General features: G+C 44.0%; 1 protein-coding gene and 1 non-coding gene across 7 annotated transcripts in view; both read left to right on the top strand.

The window, feature by feature from the left end:
• LOC122542342 (beta-1,4-mannosyl-glycoprotein 4-beta-N-acetylglucosaminyltransferase-like) overlaps nucleotides 1-18,392 on the top strand; it is a 59,194-nt gene that overhangs the window by 36,870 nt on the left and 3,932 nt on the right. For 2 of the 6 annotated variants that reach the window (XM_043680012.1, XM_043680013.1), the window contains exon 2: nucleotides 1,368-1,442. The exons of 3 other annotated variants lie outside the window; for them this stretch is intronic. Coding sequence is in view for 1 of the 3 variants with exons in the window: in XM_043680017.1 (XP_043535952.1) it covers nucleotides 14,358-14,365 (8 nt within the window). In the remaining 2 variants the exon portion in view is untranslated. Of the gene's footprint in view, nucleotides 1-1,367; nucleotides 1,443-14,290; nucleotides 14,366-18,392 lie in introns of those variants that run through there. One more of the 6 variants, XM_043680017.1, reaches the window with a different exon arrangement.
• On the top strand, nucleotides 13,235-13,343 carry LOC122542383. Its single transcript, XR_006309794.1, has one exon. It is a non-coding gene; the product is annotated as a U6 spliceosomal RNA (small nuclear RNA).

The following is an 18,392-nucleotide window of genomic DNA, read 5'->3' as shown; positions in this document are numbered from 1 at the left end:
TGTGCAAACTCCACACAGTCAGTCACCTGAGGGGGGAATTGAACCTGGGTCTCTGCCTCTGTGAGGAAGCAGTGCTAACCACTGCCACTGTGCTGCCCACGGTGTAGGAGAGGCATCTGTCTCACCTGGAAGGACTGTTTGGGGCCCTGGACGGAAGTGAAGGGATTGGCGTTCCGGCAGGTTTTGCATCATTTCCGGTTGCAGGGGAAGGAACTTGGGGTTTGGGAGGGTGGGGGGATGTTGGTGGGGAGAGTGATGCAAACCAAGGACTGTCAGAGGGAACTTCCTTGGGGAAGGCAGAGAGGGTTGGGGAGGGGAAGATGTTATTGGGGTAGGGTCTAGTGGGAGTTGGCAGAGTGTTTGAGGGTGATGCATTGTACGCGGATACTGGTGGGGTGGTAGGTGAGGACAAGGGGGACTCTTTCTTTGGGTTTAGAGAAGGGGGAGTTTAGAGTAGTGGAATGGGGAATGGAGGTGGTGCAGTGGAGGGATGACTGGATGGGGAAGAACATTCAAATTAGGTGGACATCTGGGATGTTTGGGAGTGGAATGTCTCCTCATCCGAGTGGAAGGATTGGGAGAATGGGATGGAGTTCTTGCAGGATACTGGGTGGGAGGAGGTATAGTCCAAGTGGTTATGGGAGTCTGTGAGTAAAACTTCCATCTGGCGACTGATGCCGGAGATGGAAATGGAGAGGTCAAGAAAGGGGAGGGAGTTGTCCTAAATGGGCCAAGTGAATTGTGAGGGTTGGGTGGAAGTTGTGGGTGAAGTTGATGAACTGCTCCAGGTCAACCTGGGTGCAGGATACAGCACCCCCACCCCCCAGCTGCCAATCGGATCCATTCCTCCCGTTGACCAACCAGATTGTACCCTCTACCTGTGTTCACCTACCCCTATTTTGGCCAAAAGATCTGGAATTTTCCAATTATCTCGTGTAAAAGTCGGTCTTAGTTCTTCACAGATAACAGATCAACATTTATGAATCAGTGTGTGCTGATCATCCTGCTTCACTCCACTCCTGGTCTTCAGAATTACCATATTCAAAATTTTTTTTCTTTTCAAGATCAACTGGCTTTCTGCTAATTGGTAAGGTAAGAATTTTGACAGGCATGAATTTCAGTCCCTCAAAAGTCATACCCGTGTAGAGGTTGATCCCATAAATTTAACCTTTTAAAAAGTAGTCAAAAAAATTGGCGATTATTCGACTATGTACAGTAATTGAAACCTACAGGACCTGGAGGGGTCTGAGCGAGGTAGATGTGGAGAAAATGTTTCATTTTATGTGAGTATCTATAATGAGGGGTCACTATTTTAAAAGCACAGCATTGTCTATTTAAAACAGATGAAACCGTTTTTGTTTCCTCAGATGGTCATGAGTCTTTGGAGCAATGCTTCTGCCGTCTTGAGGAAAAGAGTGTCTTTGAATCTTTTTATGGCAGAGGTAGGTAGATTTTTTGATTAGCAAGAGGGTGAAAGATTTTTGGGATTAGGTAGAAATTTGGAGTTATCAGGTCAGCTGTGATTTTATTTTTGTGTGTGTTGGTGGTGGTGGAGAGGCTTGTTGGACTGAGTATCCCACTCCATCTCCTAATTTGTTTATTTGTAATTAAAGCCTGAGGGAGTGAGACTCCACATGATCATGGTAAATTTTTAAAGCTAGTTTGGTATTAATCAACATTCGCCAAAAGGCTGCTCAGACTTGAAATGACTTGATTGTAGCATTCTGTCCCATGTTTAGTTCTGTCAAGTATATACAGTAACTTGGCAGCATTTGGCACAGGCCATTGGCTAACGAGGAATTTGGGAAGGGTGCGGGTGATGTTCATGAGAGTAGTGTGTGGTGCTGAAGAGCTTATGTTCGAAACGTTGATTCTCCTGCTCCTCAGATGCTGCCTGACTGGCTGTGTTTTTCCAGCACCACACTCTCGACTCTGATCTCCAGCTTCTGCACTTTCTCCCAGGTGATGTTCATGAGATGCCAGCTGTAGCTATGGGGAGAGTTGTGTAGTGTTGAACAGCGAGAAGAAACTGCCCAGGTAGAAACTAATTTGAGAGTTATCTACAGTGCATTGTGGGAAAGGGAGGAACGTAACAAATATTGTAAGCAATAAGAGAAACATTGAGGTTGTAATGGGCAATTCAGCACAGATTGAGAGAATAGTTTGGGTTATAAGATGGCCACTACCAAGAGTCCATTTGAGCCATCTAGTTGCGAAACATGAGCTTGCTTTCCTTCCATGAATGCTGTCCAACCTGCTGTGATATCCAGCATTTGTTTTCAGTACAGGTTCCAACATCTGCAGTAATTTGCTCCTGCATAGTGTTTTAGCCTGAGTTGTTTCAGGGATCTCACTAAGTAGGTAGAATGTGTTTGAATATTTAAACCCATAAATATTACTTAAATTGGGATACTGTCCTTGTTAGAGATTTTTTTTGTCCTTTGGTCACCCCTTTTACAGCGTAACTACTGGTTACCTTCTGACTGTGCTTTTTTAATCTGTTCACTCACTTTGGAAAGTTAATTTTGTCAAGAGTAGATATTTGTTGCTGTTTGAAAATAAAATGAGCCAAAGATTCTGAAACTATTTCAAACTGGTGAGTCTTTAACAGAATGCTATTCAGAATCCTAGGTAGAGGTGGTGATACAGTCGTTGCCTGAAAGAGGCATTGACCTTGGAAACCTGTCGTCCTGCTCACAGCTGAGTCAGCCATGCATATGGGTGGCTGCAGCTTCCTCCTGCTAGGAAGGAGTGGCTCTAAAGCTTGCCAGCTGCGAATTTTGTATTTGTATTTTTTTGATAATATACCTGTGATATTTTGTTTCCCTTGAGTTACTCAGCAGTACGATGGAGGTGACCTTCAACACTTAGAAACCCTGGCCAGTCCTGTAGGGTTGGCAACTCCAGTGGGACTGGAGTCACACAGGGCTGGGTGGCACATTTGGGTTAGTGTCAGGGGTAGAGCTTGGACAGGATTATTTCTGCATCTGAGAGTTGGGTATGGGCTGGGGAGTAGAGGTGCAGTATCTCCTAATATTGAAGGTTGTTAATTACCCTGGTTGTCATCACTAGACTGACTGACTGACTGACTGAATTCACACCTATTGTCAGGTTTGATGTTACCCTTCAAGAATCCCTGTATTTGCAGGCAGCACATGTCCATACCGACCTGATTTCTTGATCAACACAATTGTAGGTTTATCATCAAAGTAAACTTGTTCAATGAATAAACAATATTCAGTTTACATACAGTTAGTAATATAGCATAAGTGTTTATCCCTCTAAATATCCACAAACCATACATGTAAATGAGCACCTCTACTCTGATTTATCTGCAAAGATTGGCTAAAGTGTTTATTTTTTCAAAAAGCCAACAGGTTATTCTAGAAGGCAAAAGATAAAATGTGGATTGTCCTGAAGTCTGTCACTAATGTTCTGCAGCATGTGGTCAAGTCACTAATCACATAATGGTCTCTGGCAGCTTTGCAGGCACAGCCTGCTCAGGGAATATAATAAAGGTCAAATCTTTCAGAAGAACAGAAGTTTCAGCTTGAACAAGAATTAGAGAATCCCTACAGTATGGAAGCAGGCCATTTAGTCCACTGAGTCCACACTGGCCCTTTGAAGAGCATCCCACCCACACTCCTCCTGTAATCTTACATTTCTCATTGCTAATCTACCTAACCTATATATCCCTGGACATGATGGGCAATTTAGCATGGTCAGTCCACCTAGCCCACGCATCTTTGGATTATGGGAGGAAACTGGAGCATCCAGAGGAAACCCACACAGACACTGGGAGAATGTGCAACCTTCACACAGTTACCTGAGAATAGTATTGAACCCGGGTCCCTGGTGCGGTGAAGCAACAGTGATAACCAGTGAGCCACCCTACCACCTCATAAATTCTAGGCCTTACTTTTTTGGAAACAGGAGAGATCAACTGGGCAGCCTTTCATGGCTGGCCCCTTGACTCTCAACTAATCCCTAGATACCAAAACACACTCCAACTAGTCTCAAATAGCCCCAGCATGGGTCTATAGTAAAGCTAGCAGTTTTTATCAGTCATGTGATTATCAGAAGTCTCGTTATATCAAAAATTTCCATCGTGACCTTTTTTGAAAGAAACATTCCTACTAGTTTTAGAAAAATTTAAAATCATTTTTTTCCACAATTCTTAAATTTAAATCCTTTGTGAAATATTGAATGTGACACATCTTTGGAATTTTAGTCTGTGGGCATGGTGTGGTGGTGCCGGTGTTGGACTAGGGTGGACAAAATCATAAACCACACGACACCAGGGTTATAGTCCAACAGGTTTGTTTGAGACTGCAGGCTTTTGGAGCCCCTCCACTGCTCCTTCCTTAGGTCTGTAGATGGGCAGAAAAGTATGGATTTATTTAGGGCCTCCAAAATCGGGGAGGCCTGACCCTAGCTTCTTTTCACTTGAAATCTCCCTGCTCATCAATGCCCCCAGCCCACCCAAGGATCTCGCTGGTTTGTCTCATTTTAATTTCTGCTGCCCAGGAAGAATGATCAGGGTTTGAATAGATTTTTTTTAATCCCTACCATGCCGATGTAAAGATTTATTAGAATGGTCCAGATAATTAATGTTATAAACATGGTGGAGACACCTGAAAAGCTCCATAGTGCAGGAAAGGTTTCCCTGTGGCTGATAATGAGAGGGCTCGGGCTGAATGTGATGAAGTGAAGGAACATTATGATGTAGCGTGATGTCATGATCTTGGAGGGAGGGAAGCAGGTACAAAACAGCTCAAAGGTGGATAAATACTTGGAGAAGGAAAGAATTGGGCAATGTCTGTCTGGTAAGGATTGAATCAAAAGCTCTGTCAGGATGAAGATGGCACAAGTGTGATGGCTTAGTGACCTCTTTCCATCGGCTTTGGTGCTCACCTGCTTTGGTTATTTTGAGGAGAGACTACTTGTGGGAGATGGCAATTGGAAAGAAATTTCTCCAATTAGCCCAAGATGGGGAACTCTCCTTTCATCTGTGATCGACTGGATCTAACTGACCATTTGAGGTGTTTGGTTGGGAGGTGGAGCAGGGAAGTGGCAGAATCCATGAGGCAGTGACAGGGGAGCACCCTGGAAATGTAAGAGAGCAAGGACCCTGAGGATGGCGTGAGCCAATGCCTTGGCAGGGGTGAATGCCAGGTAGGGATGAGGTTTATAACTATTTCACTACATAGTCCATGTTCCTTGCTGTGACTGGCTAACTATGTCACAAAATCAGAATTGTTAAGATGCAGAAAGAGGCCATTTGGCTCAAAAATAACCTTCAACCATCACACTCTATCAGCCACTAAGCCAATGTTGGACTGTCTTCAGCAATATCCGATGCAAGACCTTGTCAGCAGTCCTGCCAAGATCCAGGTAGATTGGGCGGCGCAGTGGTACACTGGTTAGCACTACTGCCTCACAGCGCCAGAGACCCGGGTTCAATTCCCACTTCAAACGACACTCGGTGTGGAGTTTGCACATTCTCCCCATGTCTGCGTGGGTTTCCTCTGGGTGCTCCGGTTTCTTCTCACAGTCCAAAAATGTGCAAGTTAGGTGAATTGGCCATGCTAAGTTGCCCATAGTGTTAGATGAATGGGTAAATGTAGGGGAATGGGTCTGGGTGGGTTGCGCTTTGGTGGGTCGGTGTGGACTTGTTGGGCCAAAGGGCCTGTTTCCACGTTGTAAGTAATCTAATCATAAAAAAAATTACATCCACTGCACTCTACCCATACACCAAACTAGTCACCATCTCTCAAAATTCAATCAAACCTGTCAGATGTGATCTCCTCTGATAATGTCATGCTTACTAAGATTTTAGTTAGGCCAGATTTGGAGTATTGTGTGCAGTTCTGGTCACCACAGTGTGGAAGGATATGGAGGCTTTGGAGAGGTTGCAAAAGAGATTTACCAGGATGTGGCCTGATTGGAGTGGACAGTTTGGAAAAACAAACCAAGTTTATCCAAGAGTGTTGGAGGGCTGAGGGACAATCTTGTGATGGAAGTATATAAAACTGATAGGGTGGATGCATGGAGCATTTTTTTTCCCCAGGTCGAAAATGTCACACATTTAAGGGGGTGCAGGTTTGTGTGAGTGGCAAGTTTAACGGAGATTGACAGGTTGATAGGTGGCCTAGAATGCATTGCCCGGAGAGTTGGTAGAAGCAGATATGATAGCAATGTTTAAGAGGTGTTTAGACAGACTCATGAACAGGCAGGGGGGATTAGTTGAGATTGGCATTGTGATCAGTATGGATGTGGTTAGCCAAAGGACCCGATGGGCTGTGCTGTCTTGCATGGGCCCCATTTTTTCTCGGCTTATCCTCTTACTCCTTCCTAACAAGCTGCCCTATGAATTTTGCTCTGTACCTGCTAATGTTTTCTCATGACCTCTGTTTGCTTTCCCAAGTTGTAAAGCAACCCCTTGCAATTTCAGTATGCCTCAAGGGCTTCTGGGTTTTGAAGGCCTTGGTATCTACTTTTAAGTTTCTCTTTTTTAAATTTTCCTTTATCTAATCCTGTACATTCCTCAATATTGAAGGTTCTCTGGAATTTTTGGTCCCAGCCTTTACCTTTGCAAACCTGCTCTGCACTCTGATTCTATTTTGAAAGATGTCCACTCAGTTTTTTTCCCGCAGGTACCTCCTCCCAGTTCACTTTGGTCGGATCCTGTCTTGTCTTATTTAAATCTGTCTCTGCGTGTCTCCCTTTTGCAATACTCTCAGTATTCCTTGCATTAAAATAAATTCCATCCAACTTTGCCAAGCTCCCATATGCTTGAACTTGATAATATACACTGCTGGCCCAACTGAGTTTTGTTTTCATCTACATTTATCTGTGCATTGCCAACTATTGTACTAGTCATCGTACCTCTCTTTGTATCCCATTTCCCAACATATTAATTACCTGATACTGTCACCAGCTCTTGCATGCTATGCACCCTTTCTGGTTCCATTGCAACCCTTTGGACTTGGGACAGTGAGACCTGAACAGAAGCGGAACCTGTGCTCCAGGAATTTAAAGCCTTCACTCCTATTCCACTCCAACTCTTCAGTTACGCATTCATCTGCTGTATTGGCCTACTCCACATTTACTGTCCAGAGATTACAACCTTTTTACCCAGCTTTTCAATCTGCAACCTCACTCCCTAAAGTTTTGTTCTACACCTCCTGACTGTTTGCTTGTTTGACATTGGGTATGCCCTGCAGCTGTAGAGTGCCATCATTCACTCTGGCCTCAGGCTCCAACACATCAACCCAGGGTCATGTCTGTAATCAGAGAAATGTCTGTCCTTTCCCTGCTTACTGCTGTATTTACTATTCATTTCTATTCTCAATGTCTCTGTCTGCCTGTGTGTCTCTGTGTTCCCCAACCCCCTCAAAGATGAGGAAGTGGGGCTATCTCCATTCTCTAGAGAAACTGTAGCTCTCCTGTTTTCAAAAGATGTTTTCAGAGTCATGGAGGTGTACAGAGTTGAGAATATGGTGCTGGAAAAGTACAGCTGGTCAGGCAGCATCTGAGGAGCAGGAGAATCGACGTTGCGGGTGTAAGCCCTTAGTATGGCCTAACTTGTCCATTCCGACCAGGTTTCCTAAACTGAACTAGTCCCGTTTGCCTATGTTTGGCCCATGTTTCTCTAAACATTTCTATCTGTGTACTTGTCCAAATGTTTTTTAAATGTTATAATTGTACTCTCCTCTACCACTTCCTCTGGCAGCTCATTCTGTACATTCACTGCCTATTTTGTGAAAAGATTGTCCCTTGGGTCCCTTTTCTCCTCACCTAAAACCTCTAGTTTTGAGCTCCTATACCCTTGGGAAAAGGTCTTGGCTATTCACCCTATCTATGCCTGCATAATTTTATAAACCTCAGCCTCATACACACCAGGGAAAAAACCCAGCCTATTCAGCCACTACTTTAAATTCAAACCTTCCAGTCTCTGTTCCTAAATGAGATGCTCTCTTGGGCTTTCCCAATTACCAGCTTGCTTACCTTCCACCTATTTTCTCCCTGACTGCAGTCCCTTTAACTGCAAAGTGACCACGTCTTTAAAGCATGCTCTCTTTGTAACTCTGAGATGGAAATGTGTTGCTGGAAAAGCGCAGCAGGTCAGGCAGCATCTAGGGAACAGGAGAATCGACGTTTCTGGCATTAGCCCTTCTTCAGGAATCAAAGAGAAGGGCATTAGCCCTTCTCTTTGTAACTCTGCCTAGCAGACACAGTGCAGTGCCAAGTGACATTTCCTGCAGATGTGGTCATCCAGACTGCTGGGAGTAATCAAAGATTTCTGACATAGTGCCGTACGGGACTGAGCACGCATATCATAGCTTTTGTTTCAAAAAAAAAATCTCTTTTCTGAAATTTAGGTAGAGTAGAAAATTCTGTCCTTTTAAAAGGAAGCTGTAACTCTTAGTGCAACTTTCATGTGGGCAAACACAACATACTAATGAGTTCACTGCTTGGTACTGTTGTCACTTTCTTCAGCCTCATTAATTTTTGGTGGGGTTTCTGTTAGGGTTTAGCTGCTACTCAATATGGGTTTTGCTGCAGGCTTTTGTTAGGAAGCTCTGGTGCTGCTGTTATCACTCCTGAGATAATGGGCTTATTATGTGACAAAAGAACAAAGAAAATTTACAGCCCAGGAACAGGCCCTGAGGCCCTCCAAGCCAGTGCCAATCCAAATCCACTGTCTAAAATTGTCATCCAATTCCTTAAAGGTTGAGCCTGTTCAACCTTTCATCATTGAAGATGAAAGGTGATCCTTTTATGGTTTATGGTGCTGATTGGACTTCGACAGGGTAGATGCAGGACAGATACTCCTCTTGTTGGAGAGACTTGGATAAAGGGACACGGCTTTTTAAAAACAATGGTAATTTCAGATTCACTGTTAATTTTGTTCCTATCTCCATGGATACTTAGACTACTGAGATTCTCAAGCATTCTGTTGTTTGATCTCACTCTGGTTCTTTGTTTTTTAATTCCTCAAGGATAAGGTGTATCAGGCAGAGATTGAAAATACAATGAGAAGTTTCTTTTTTCTTCTTCTTCTCTCTGGGTTTTGACAGAGAGCTGTGGAGACCGGGTGGAATCTAATAGGGATCTGAGTGACATGGCCTCAGGAGGGATTTGTGGCAGTATTCTATTTATAAAAAAAAAATCCAGTGAGGTCTATCTTGGATATCGGGAGCATCTTATAATTTGTAAACATTTTCAGTTAGCCTGCCCAGGTATGTTACGACACATACCTCTGGAGAAAGATCTTCTATGCTTTCAGCAAGTGGAACATCTCTGATCCACTTACAGGACACTTCTGCATTTCAATGCTGCACCAGCAACATCCTGGTGAATCTCCTCTGCCCCCTATCCAGTGTGATCATGTCCTTCTGATAGTATGGTGATCAGAACTATTCCATCTGGGGCCTAAGCAATGTTATTTATTAATTTACTCCTAAATTCTACTTCCTGGCTAATGAAGGTTGGTGGATGGTTGTGATTAGAAGCCTATGATCAGCAGGGTACTACAAGGGTTGATGCTGGGACCCTTGCTGATGTTGTGTACATTTAGCAGCTTGATGTGAATGTTGAAGTATAATTCATACGTTTGCAGATGCCATGTAAATTGGTGCTGTTGATAGTGCGGAGAATGGTCTCAGGTTACAGTCTGTAGATCAGCTAGTAAATTGAGCAGAGTAACTGCAGATGAAATTTAATCCTGATAAGAGCAAGATGATGTAGTTTTGGAGGTCTAATAAGGGAAGTCCATTTTGGGTTCAGTTTGCCAACTTGCCTTGGATCCTGTGGAGTGTTAGCATTTTGGTCTAGTATTCCATGTGAGTTGTTGTCAGAGGCCTTACTGAAGTCCATATAAACCACGTAAAGTACACTACTGTGATTAATATATTTAGGGCAGCACAGTGGCTCAGTGGTTAGTACTGCATCCTCACAGCACCAGGGACCCAGGTTTAATTCCAGCCTCAGATGACTGTGTCTGTGTGGGTTTCTGCCGGGTGCTCCCGCTTGCTCCCACAATCCAAAGATGTGCAGGTTAGTTGAATTGGCCATGCTAGAATTGTCTATAGCGTTCAGGGATGTGTAGGTTAGGTGCATTAGTCAGGGGTAAATGTAGAGTAATAGGTCTGAGTGGGATACTCTTCAGAGGGTTGGTGCAGATTTGTCAGGCCGAATGGTTTGTTTCCACACTGTAGGAATTCTATGATTCTAGTTTGTTCTGCTATAACCAGTTCGTTTTCAAGCCGATTGTAAATTAGAAAACTCTGACCCTGTAATCTTGTAATCTTACCATGTTCTTTTAGGTTTGAAACCACCTTAATGTAGATCAGTCATTTACAGGAATTTTATTACAGTTTATCAGCATCTAGTGGTCAGATTGGAGCACCATTAAAGGAATTCATAGAACATAGAACAGTACAGCACAGAACAGGCCCTTCAGCCCATGATATTGTGCCGACCATTAATCCTCATGTATGCACCCTCAAATTTCCGTGACCATATGCATGTCCAGCAGTCTCTTAAATATCCCCAATGACCTCGCTTCCACAACTGCTGCTGGCAACGCATTCCATGCTCTCACAACTCTGTGTAAAGAACCCGCTTCTGACAAGGAAAGATTCTCCTTTAAAAAATAAGGACATATGACTTCAGCTTTAAAATGTGAAATACATAAATGTGCCATCATTGGAGGTAGTTATTATTGTGGTGACTCACCTGACATTATGATGTTGCAACCACAGAGACATAGATGAGTGAAGGACGGGATTGGCAGCTTAACATTCCAAGGTATTGATGTTTCAGCCGAGATTGGAAGCAACAAAAGAGGTGGGGAAGAGTTGCATTACTGGTTATTGTGCATATCACAGCTGTGTTAAGCGAGGACTTGCTGGGGAATCTTGCAGTGAGGCGTTATAGGTAGAGCTTAGGAATGTGAAGGATGCAATCACAATGCTGGGATTTTTCTACGGACCTCCCAGCTGCCAGTGGGAGATCGAGGAAGGGATACATCAGATTCTGGAAAGATGTGAAATAACAAGGTGGTTGTGGTGTGTGATTTTTAACTTTTCCCCATGTTGACTGGGATTCCCTTCATGCTGGGGGTTTGGGTGGGGAGCAATTTGTTAGATGTGTCCAGGAGAGTTTTTTTTTAAAATAGTATGTGGATAGTCCAATGAGGGAGGGTGCCATACTGGACCTGGTATGGGAAATGAGCCTGGCCAGGTGATTGAAGTTTCAATGCAGGAGAGTTTTGGGAGTAGTGACCATCTTTCCATATGTTTTCATATACTTATTGAGAAACACCAAAAGTGGACCTGAAATGAAGGTGTTAAATCGGGGGAAGGCCAACTATAATAGAATTAGGCAAGAATTGGAGAATGTGAATTGGGAGTGGCATTTTGAAGGTAAAGCCACATTTGACGTGGAAGTCTTTTAAGGACCAGTTGATTATAGTGCAGGACAGGCACGTTCCTGTGAAAATGAAGGACTGGAATGGCAGGATTCGGGAACCTTTATTTGACAGGAGAAATGATCAGCTTAGTCAAAAAAAAGAAGCATTTTGAAGGTCTAGACAACTAAAAACAGATGAAATCCTTGAAGAATATAGAGAATGTAGGAAAGAGTTCAAATGAGAAGTTAGGAGGGCTAAAAGGGACTGTGAAATGTCCCTGGCTAGTAGTTTTAAGGAGAATCCCAAGACATTTTATACATGTATTAGGAGCAAGGGGATAGCTAAGGAAAGAGTAGGTCCACTCAGAGATAAAGGAGAGAGGTTATATGTGGAGTCAGAGGGATTGGGTAAGATCCTTAAAGAATACTTTACTTTGGTAATTCACCAAAGAGCGTGATGTGTAGGACATTGAGGTTAGGGAAAGGTGTGTACATACTCAGGCAGGTCAACATAATCAAGGAGAAAGTGTTGGGGAACTTGAAATACAAGATAAACAAGTTCCCAGGGCCAGATGGGATCTCTCCCAGGATACTGTGGGAGACAAAGAAGAAATTAGCTGGGCCTGAACAGATATCTTTGTATCCTTTGGCTTCAGTGAGATTTCAGAGGGCTAGAACATGACCGATTGTTCCTTTGTTTAGGAAAGGAAACAGAGATAATCGAGGTAATTACAGACTGGTGAGCCTGATATCAGTGGTTGGGGAAGCTATTGGCAAAGTTAGGAGGATTTATTCTTATTTGGAAGCAAATGGACTTGTTGGTGATGGGCAGCATGAGTTTGTGCAGAAAGATCATGTCTCGCCATCTTCATTGACTTTTGTTTTGAAGAGTTACAAGAATGATTTGAGGGGAGGGCAGTGAATGTGGTCTACATACACTTTAGTAATGCATTTGATAAGGCACCTCATGGCAGATTGATACAGAAGATAGAGTCTCATGGGAACTGGGGTGAGCTAGCTAGATGGTTACAAAACTACCTTGGCAGTATAAGACAGAGCAGCGGTGTTAGAGTGCTCTTCAGAATGAAGATCAGTAACTCATGTTGTGCAAGGATCCGGATGTGCAGGTTCGCATAGCGCTGCAAGTGGCAATACAGGTAGATAAGGTGGTCAAGAATGCATACCTTCATTGGCCAGGGCATTGAGGATAAAAGTTGGAAAGTTATGTACCAGTTGTACAAAACTTCAGTAAGGCCACATTTGGACTATTACATGCAGTTCTGGTGGCTGCACTACCAGGAGAATGTGGATGTTTTGAAGAGGGTGCAGAGAAGGAGTACCAGGATGTTGACTGCTCTGGAGGGCTTTAGTTATGAGGAGAGGTTGGATAAACTCTGATTTTGTTTTCAGTGGCAAGACAGAGACTGAGGGGTGACCTAGAGAGTCTACAAAACTGAAAGGCACAGAGAGGCTTTTTCCCAGGATGGAAAGGTCAACAATAAGGGGGCACAGGTTTAAGGGAAGTGAGGAAAAGTGTTGCTCAGAGGGTGGTGGATGCCTGGTATGCACTGTCCGTGGAGGTGGTGGAAGCAGGCACATTAGCAACATTTAGGGTGTATTTTCGTAGACAGGTGAAAGGGAGACAAACAGAGGGATGGATATCATGCACGGGCAATAAGTAGTGTGTCTAAATAAGGGTGAGATTTTGTGCATGCTTGGTGGACTGAGGGGCCTGTTGTTGTGCTGTGTTGTACTGTATTGAAGCATTTAAACATTTGAAGATGTTTTGAGTGCAACATTCCCGTTCTATCAGCTTGTGCTTGCTACAGCAGCACGTATACTAAAGTTGGAATGATATAGAGAAGGTTAGCATGGCTCCTGCACAAGGATGACCCACACACATTTATAAAGTGTTCTTACTGTGTTAGCATTGATGTAACGTCAGCTCCCAGGCGCCCCTCGCTAAGGGTGTTGGATTCACCAGGGAGCTGCCCAACCAGATGGGCCAATGGGCTGAGAATTGGCAGATGGAATTTAATTCAGATAAATGTGAGGTGCTGCATTTTGGGAAAGCAAATCTTAGCAGGACTTATACACTTAATGGTAATGTCCTAGTGAGTGGTCAGAGTATTGAGTACAGGAGTTGGGAGGTCATGTTGCTGCTGTACAGGACATTGGTTAGGCTACTGTTGGAATATTGCATGCATTTCTGGTCTCCTTCCTGTTGGAAAGATGTTGTGAAACTTGAAAGGGTTCAGAAAAGATTTAAAAGGATGTTGCCAGGGTTGGAGGATCTGCGCTATAGGGAGCGGCTGAACAGGCTGGGGCTGTTTTCCCTGGAGCGTCGGAGGCTGAGGGGTGAGGCACAGTCTTTTCCCTGGGGTCGGGGAGTCCAGAGCAAGAGAGCATAGGTTTAGGGTGAGAGGGGAAAGATATAAAAGAGACCCAAGGGGTAACCTTTTCACTCAGAAGGTGTTATGGGTATGGAATGAGCTGCCAGAGGAAGTGGAGGCTGGTACAATTGCAACATTTGGATGCATATATGAATAGGAAGGGTTTGGAGGGATATGGGCCGGGTGCTGGCAGGTGGAACTAGATTGGGTTGGGATATCTGGTCGGTATGGCCAAGTTGGACCGAAGGGTCTGTTTCCATGCTGTACGTCTCTATGACTCTCTAAATGGATGAAACGGGAAGCCTGATCTATTGTCTGGGAGGTTTTTTTAAATCAGACTTCACAAAATGTATATAACAACAATTAAACTAAGGTGAGCAAGTTTTTGATTGAGATTTGCCGTGCAATTTTAATTTTCCTGCTTTTTAAAAATTCTCCAGGTTCCACAAGAGTGCTTCATCTCTGGCTGCTAGCCCCAGAGACACTGGCAGTCATCATTACTCCTTAAATACCTCAGCTGCAGATCAGATTGTTTGCTTATCATCCATGTTGAAGTGAGTGTGAGTGGTCCTGCTCCTGATGTCTCCTAGGTGGGGGGGCTGCTGGAGGCTTCACTGGACAGTGGCTCTGAACGTGGGTGTATCTGCACAGGTGGGAGATTTGTGGGTGGGCTGGATTTGTATCTCTGTGTGCTTGTTCCTGAGGCCACTATCATCATCATCACCTTTTCAAGGACAATTAGGGACAGGTAAAAAATGCTAGCCAGCCAGCGACGCCCATACCCCAGCAAAAACTGAGGGGACGACACCAAACATGAGCCAAGCGTGAGTGTGTCAGGGATTATTCCTGAAGCCTGCAAAGCTGATACGATCCAATCCATATTTCTGGAATTACAGTATGAAAGTTAGGAGAAAAGCTTTCTTTCCTTCCCTAGATTTACATGTAGCCCTAGTTGGATTATCTATGAAATGAAGGTGTCTTTTAGTTTTCATCTTACAGAGTCAGCTTTAGTAATTTGGTGTGTTTGCCCATTGCCAGAGCACAGCTGGGATGATGATGACAAATCCTTTAATAATACATTCAAGGTACAGGGAGTGAGGAGAAAAAAAAACACAAATTGCTAGCAGAACTCAGCAAGTCTAGCAGCATCTGTAACAAGAAAGCAGTGTTAACACGGCGTCTTGGTGACTCTTTGATTAGATTCCCTACAGTGTGGAAACAGGCCCTTCAGCCCAACCAGTACACACAGACCCTCCGAAGTGCAACCCATCCAGACCCATTTCCCCACTGAATGATGCACCTAACACTATGGGCAATTTAGCATGGCCAATTCACCTGCCCTGCACATCTTTGGACTCTGGGAGGAAACCAGAGCACTCTGAGGAAACCCACGCAGACACAGGGAGAATGTGCAAACTCCACACAGTCACCCAAGGCTGGAATCGAACCTGGGACCCTGGTGCTGTGAAGCAACAGTGCTAACCACTGAGCCACCGTTCCACCCTGGTTTGATGAAAAGATCAATGAGTGGGACTAGTTGGCTTGTTCTTAGAGAGTCTGCATTGGCTCAGCTCTGCAGACTCCAGCACTGGTTTGTTTGACGCATTCACATGCGGACTGATGTGTAGCTCGGGATTGGCGTTGTCTTCTCACAGTGGCTTCAGGAGTGGGGTTGTGGAGCTAAGTTTCTGGTTCATGTTAGTGTGTCTTTTGGTGTGGAGGCTTTGTGTTTGTGTTTGAGCTTGCTGTTTGGTAGGTTCCCATCGAACCCTCCATTGGGTAGGTCTGGGCTTGGCCAAACTGCCCCATAGCCATTACAATCAACTAGTCTCCACTTGAATTCCAGCTGGGATCACTAGTAGATAATGTTGAAGTTCAAAATTATTCATGGTGACAGCGATGCTGGAACACTTCTGTGATGCTGCTTCCAGCTTCTTTGTTTTGCCAGTTATCTTCAATCAGAATCCTCTGGTTCCTGACCATTAATTCCTTTGAAACGGTTTCTCCCTATTGAATCTTTCACTTGTAATTTTAAACTTTATCTGATCTTTGCTCCTGTTCCCTCATCCAACTTATTGCATGAAGGAGCTCTCGCTGAAATCATGTAGTTTAGTACAATGTGGAGATTAAGTTTCGATCAAGAGTGCCTCTTGAAAGTGGAGTCGCAGGTAGACAGGATAGTGAAGATGATGTTTAGTATGGTTTTTTATTGGTCGGTGCATTGAGTGTAGGAGTTGGGAGGTCATGTTGCAGTTGTACAGGATATTGGTGAGGCCACTTTTGGAATACTGTGTGCAATTCTGGTCTCCCAGCTGGTCTCCCAGCTCCCATCTTCAGAAAAGATTTACAACAATGTTACCAGGGTTGGAGGATTTGGCCTACAGGGAGAGGCTGAATAGGTTGGGGCTGTTTTCCCTGGAGCATCAGAGAGGCTGAGGGTTGACCTTAGAAGTTAATAAAATCATGAGAGGCATGGATAGGGTAAATAGATAAGCTCCACTCTGCAGGCACCCTACCTCTATTCCTGATGAAGGGCTTTTGCCCGAAACGTCGGTTTTCCTGCTCCTTGGATGCTGTCTGATCTGCTGTGCTTTTATAGCACCACTCTGATCTAGACTCTGGTTTCCAGCATCTGCAGTCCTTGTTTTTACCTAAATAGACAAGGTCTTTTCCCTGGGATGGGAAAGTCCAAAACTCGAGGAAGTAGGTTTTGAATCATAGAATCCCTACAGGGAGCAAACAGGCCATTTGGCCCAACAAGTCCACACCAACCCTCTGAAGAGGAACCCACCCAGATCCATTACCCTCCCCTATACTTACCCCAGACTAGTGCACCTAACTCTCTCAGCCTTGAACACTATGGGCAATTTAGCATGGTCAATTCACCTAACCTGCGCATCTCTGGACTGTGGGAGGAAACCCACGCAGACACAGGAAGAATGTGCAAACTCCACACAGACAGTTGCCTGAGGCTGGAATTGAACTCTGGTCCCTGGTACTGTGAGGCAGCAGTGCTAACCACTGAGTTAAAAGGAACCTTGAGTAACCTTTTCACACAGAGGATGGTGCGTGTATGGAATGAGCTGCCAGAAGTGGTGGTGGCTGGTACATTTAAAAGGCATCTGGATGGGTATATGAATAGGAAGGGTTTAGAGGGATGTGGGCCAAGTGCTGGCAAATGGAACAAGATTAATTTAGGGTATCTGGTCAGCATGGATGAGTTGGACCAAAGGGTCTGTTTCTGTGGTGTATATCTGACTCCAACTAAAGCAGCGCACACTGCGTTCCATCCTTAACGGAAAACAACTATTCATTTTAACACTTTTTTATAAATGGCAGAGATAAGAGAGGATTACTAAACTACCAGGGGGCAGTATTGGGACCCTTGCTTTTCCTGATACATATTAATGATCAGAATTTTGGTGTGGAGAGGGTAATTTCAGAGTTTACAGGAGACATAAAATGTGGAAGCATTGTATACTGCAAGGAGGACAGTGTGAAACCCCAGAAAAACATTTGACAAGTTGTTGGAGAGTTGGCAGACCAGGTTAGAAGTACTGCTATTGGAAAGGTGGTGGCAAACTTGAAAGGGTTCAGAAAAACATTCCAAGGATGTTGCTGGAATTGGAGGGTTTGAGCTATAGCGAGAGGCTGAGTATGATTGGTCTTTTTTCCTTAGCGCCTCAGAGACTGAGTTGTGACCTTTCGTAGAGGTTTATTAAATCATGGTGGGCATGGTGAGGGTAAATAGTCAGGTCTTTTCCCCAGAGTCGAGGAGTCCAAAACTATAGAGCATAGGTTTATGGTGAGAGGCAAGATTTAAAAGGGACTAATGAGTAACTTTTTCACGCAGAGGGTGGTGCGTATATGGAATGAACAGCCAGAGGAAGTGGTGGAGGCTAGGACAATTACAACAATTAAAAGGCATCTGGATAGGTATATGAATATAGGAAAGGTTTAGAGGGATATGGGCCATATGTTGGCAAATGGGACTCGATCAGTTTCGGATATCTGGTCGGCACAGATGAGTTGGACTGAAGGGCCTGTTTCTGTGCTGTACATATCAATGATGACTTAAACTATATACCTTTTTTTTTTAGAAACCTCTACCTCAAATACAAACTTTCATGATTATGATGGATCACAGACAGCTTGACACCCATTACAATGGGTGAAAAAATATTGACTGAAGAAAATTTGGAAGATCTAGTGCAGATGTTGGCAGGAGTGGATGAGAAGAGTTAAATTGTCTCTCAGCTCCTTTTGATTTAAGTAATGATGGCATGCTGTTGTCTGTACAGTGTTGGTCATTCTTCACTGATAGTTGAGTTGTGAATCTACCTTTTTTAAGATTTTCTTTTTTAAATCTTTTCATTTGTGCCAGGAGGAGGAGAGACAGGGAAGGTTGAAAGAGAATGAGAGATTAATCAGGTTGCTGACTTTGGAGACTCTGGCTGTCTTGCACCTGCAGTTTGCTACAAATTTGAGGCTGTTTGGCAGTATTTCCTTAACTCAGACACTCTGTGCCACAGTCTGAAAGTAACAATTCCACACTTCAAAAAGCAACATTTGTTTTTCACA

Source organism: Chiloscyllium plagiosum, chromosome 39 (assembly GCF_004010195.1).
Source record: "Chiloscyllium plagiosum isolate BGI_BamShark_2017 chromosome 39, ASM401019v2, whole genome shotgun sequence".
NCBI lineage: Eukaryota > Metazoa > Chordata > Chondrichthyes > Orectolobiformes > Hemiscylliidae > Chiloscyllium > Chiloscyllium plagiosum.
This window is presented reverse-complemented; position numbering and strand designations above follow the sequence as displayed.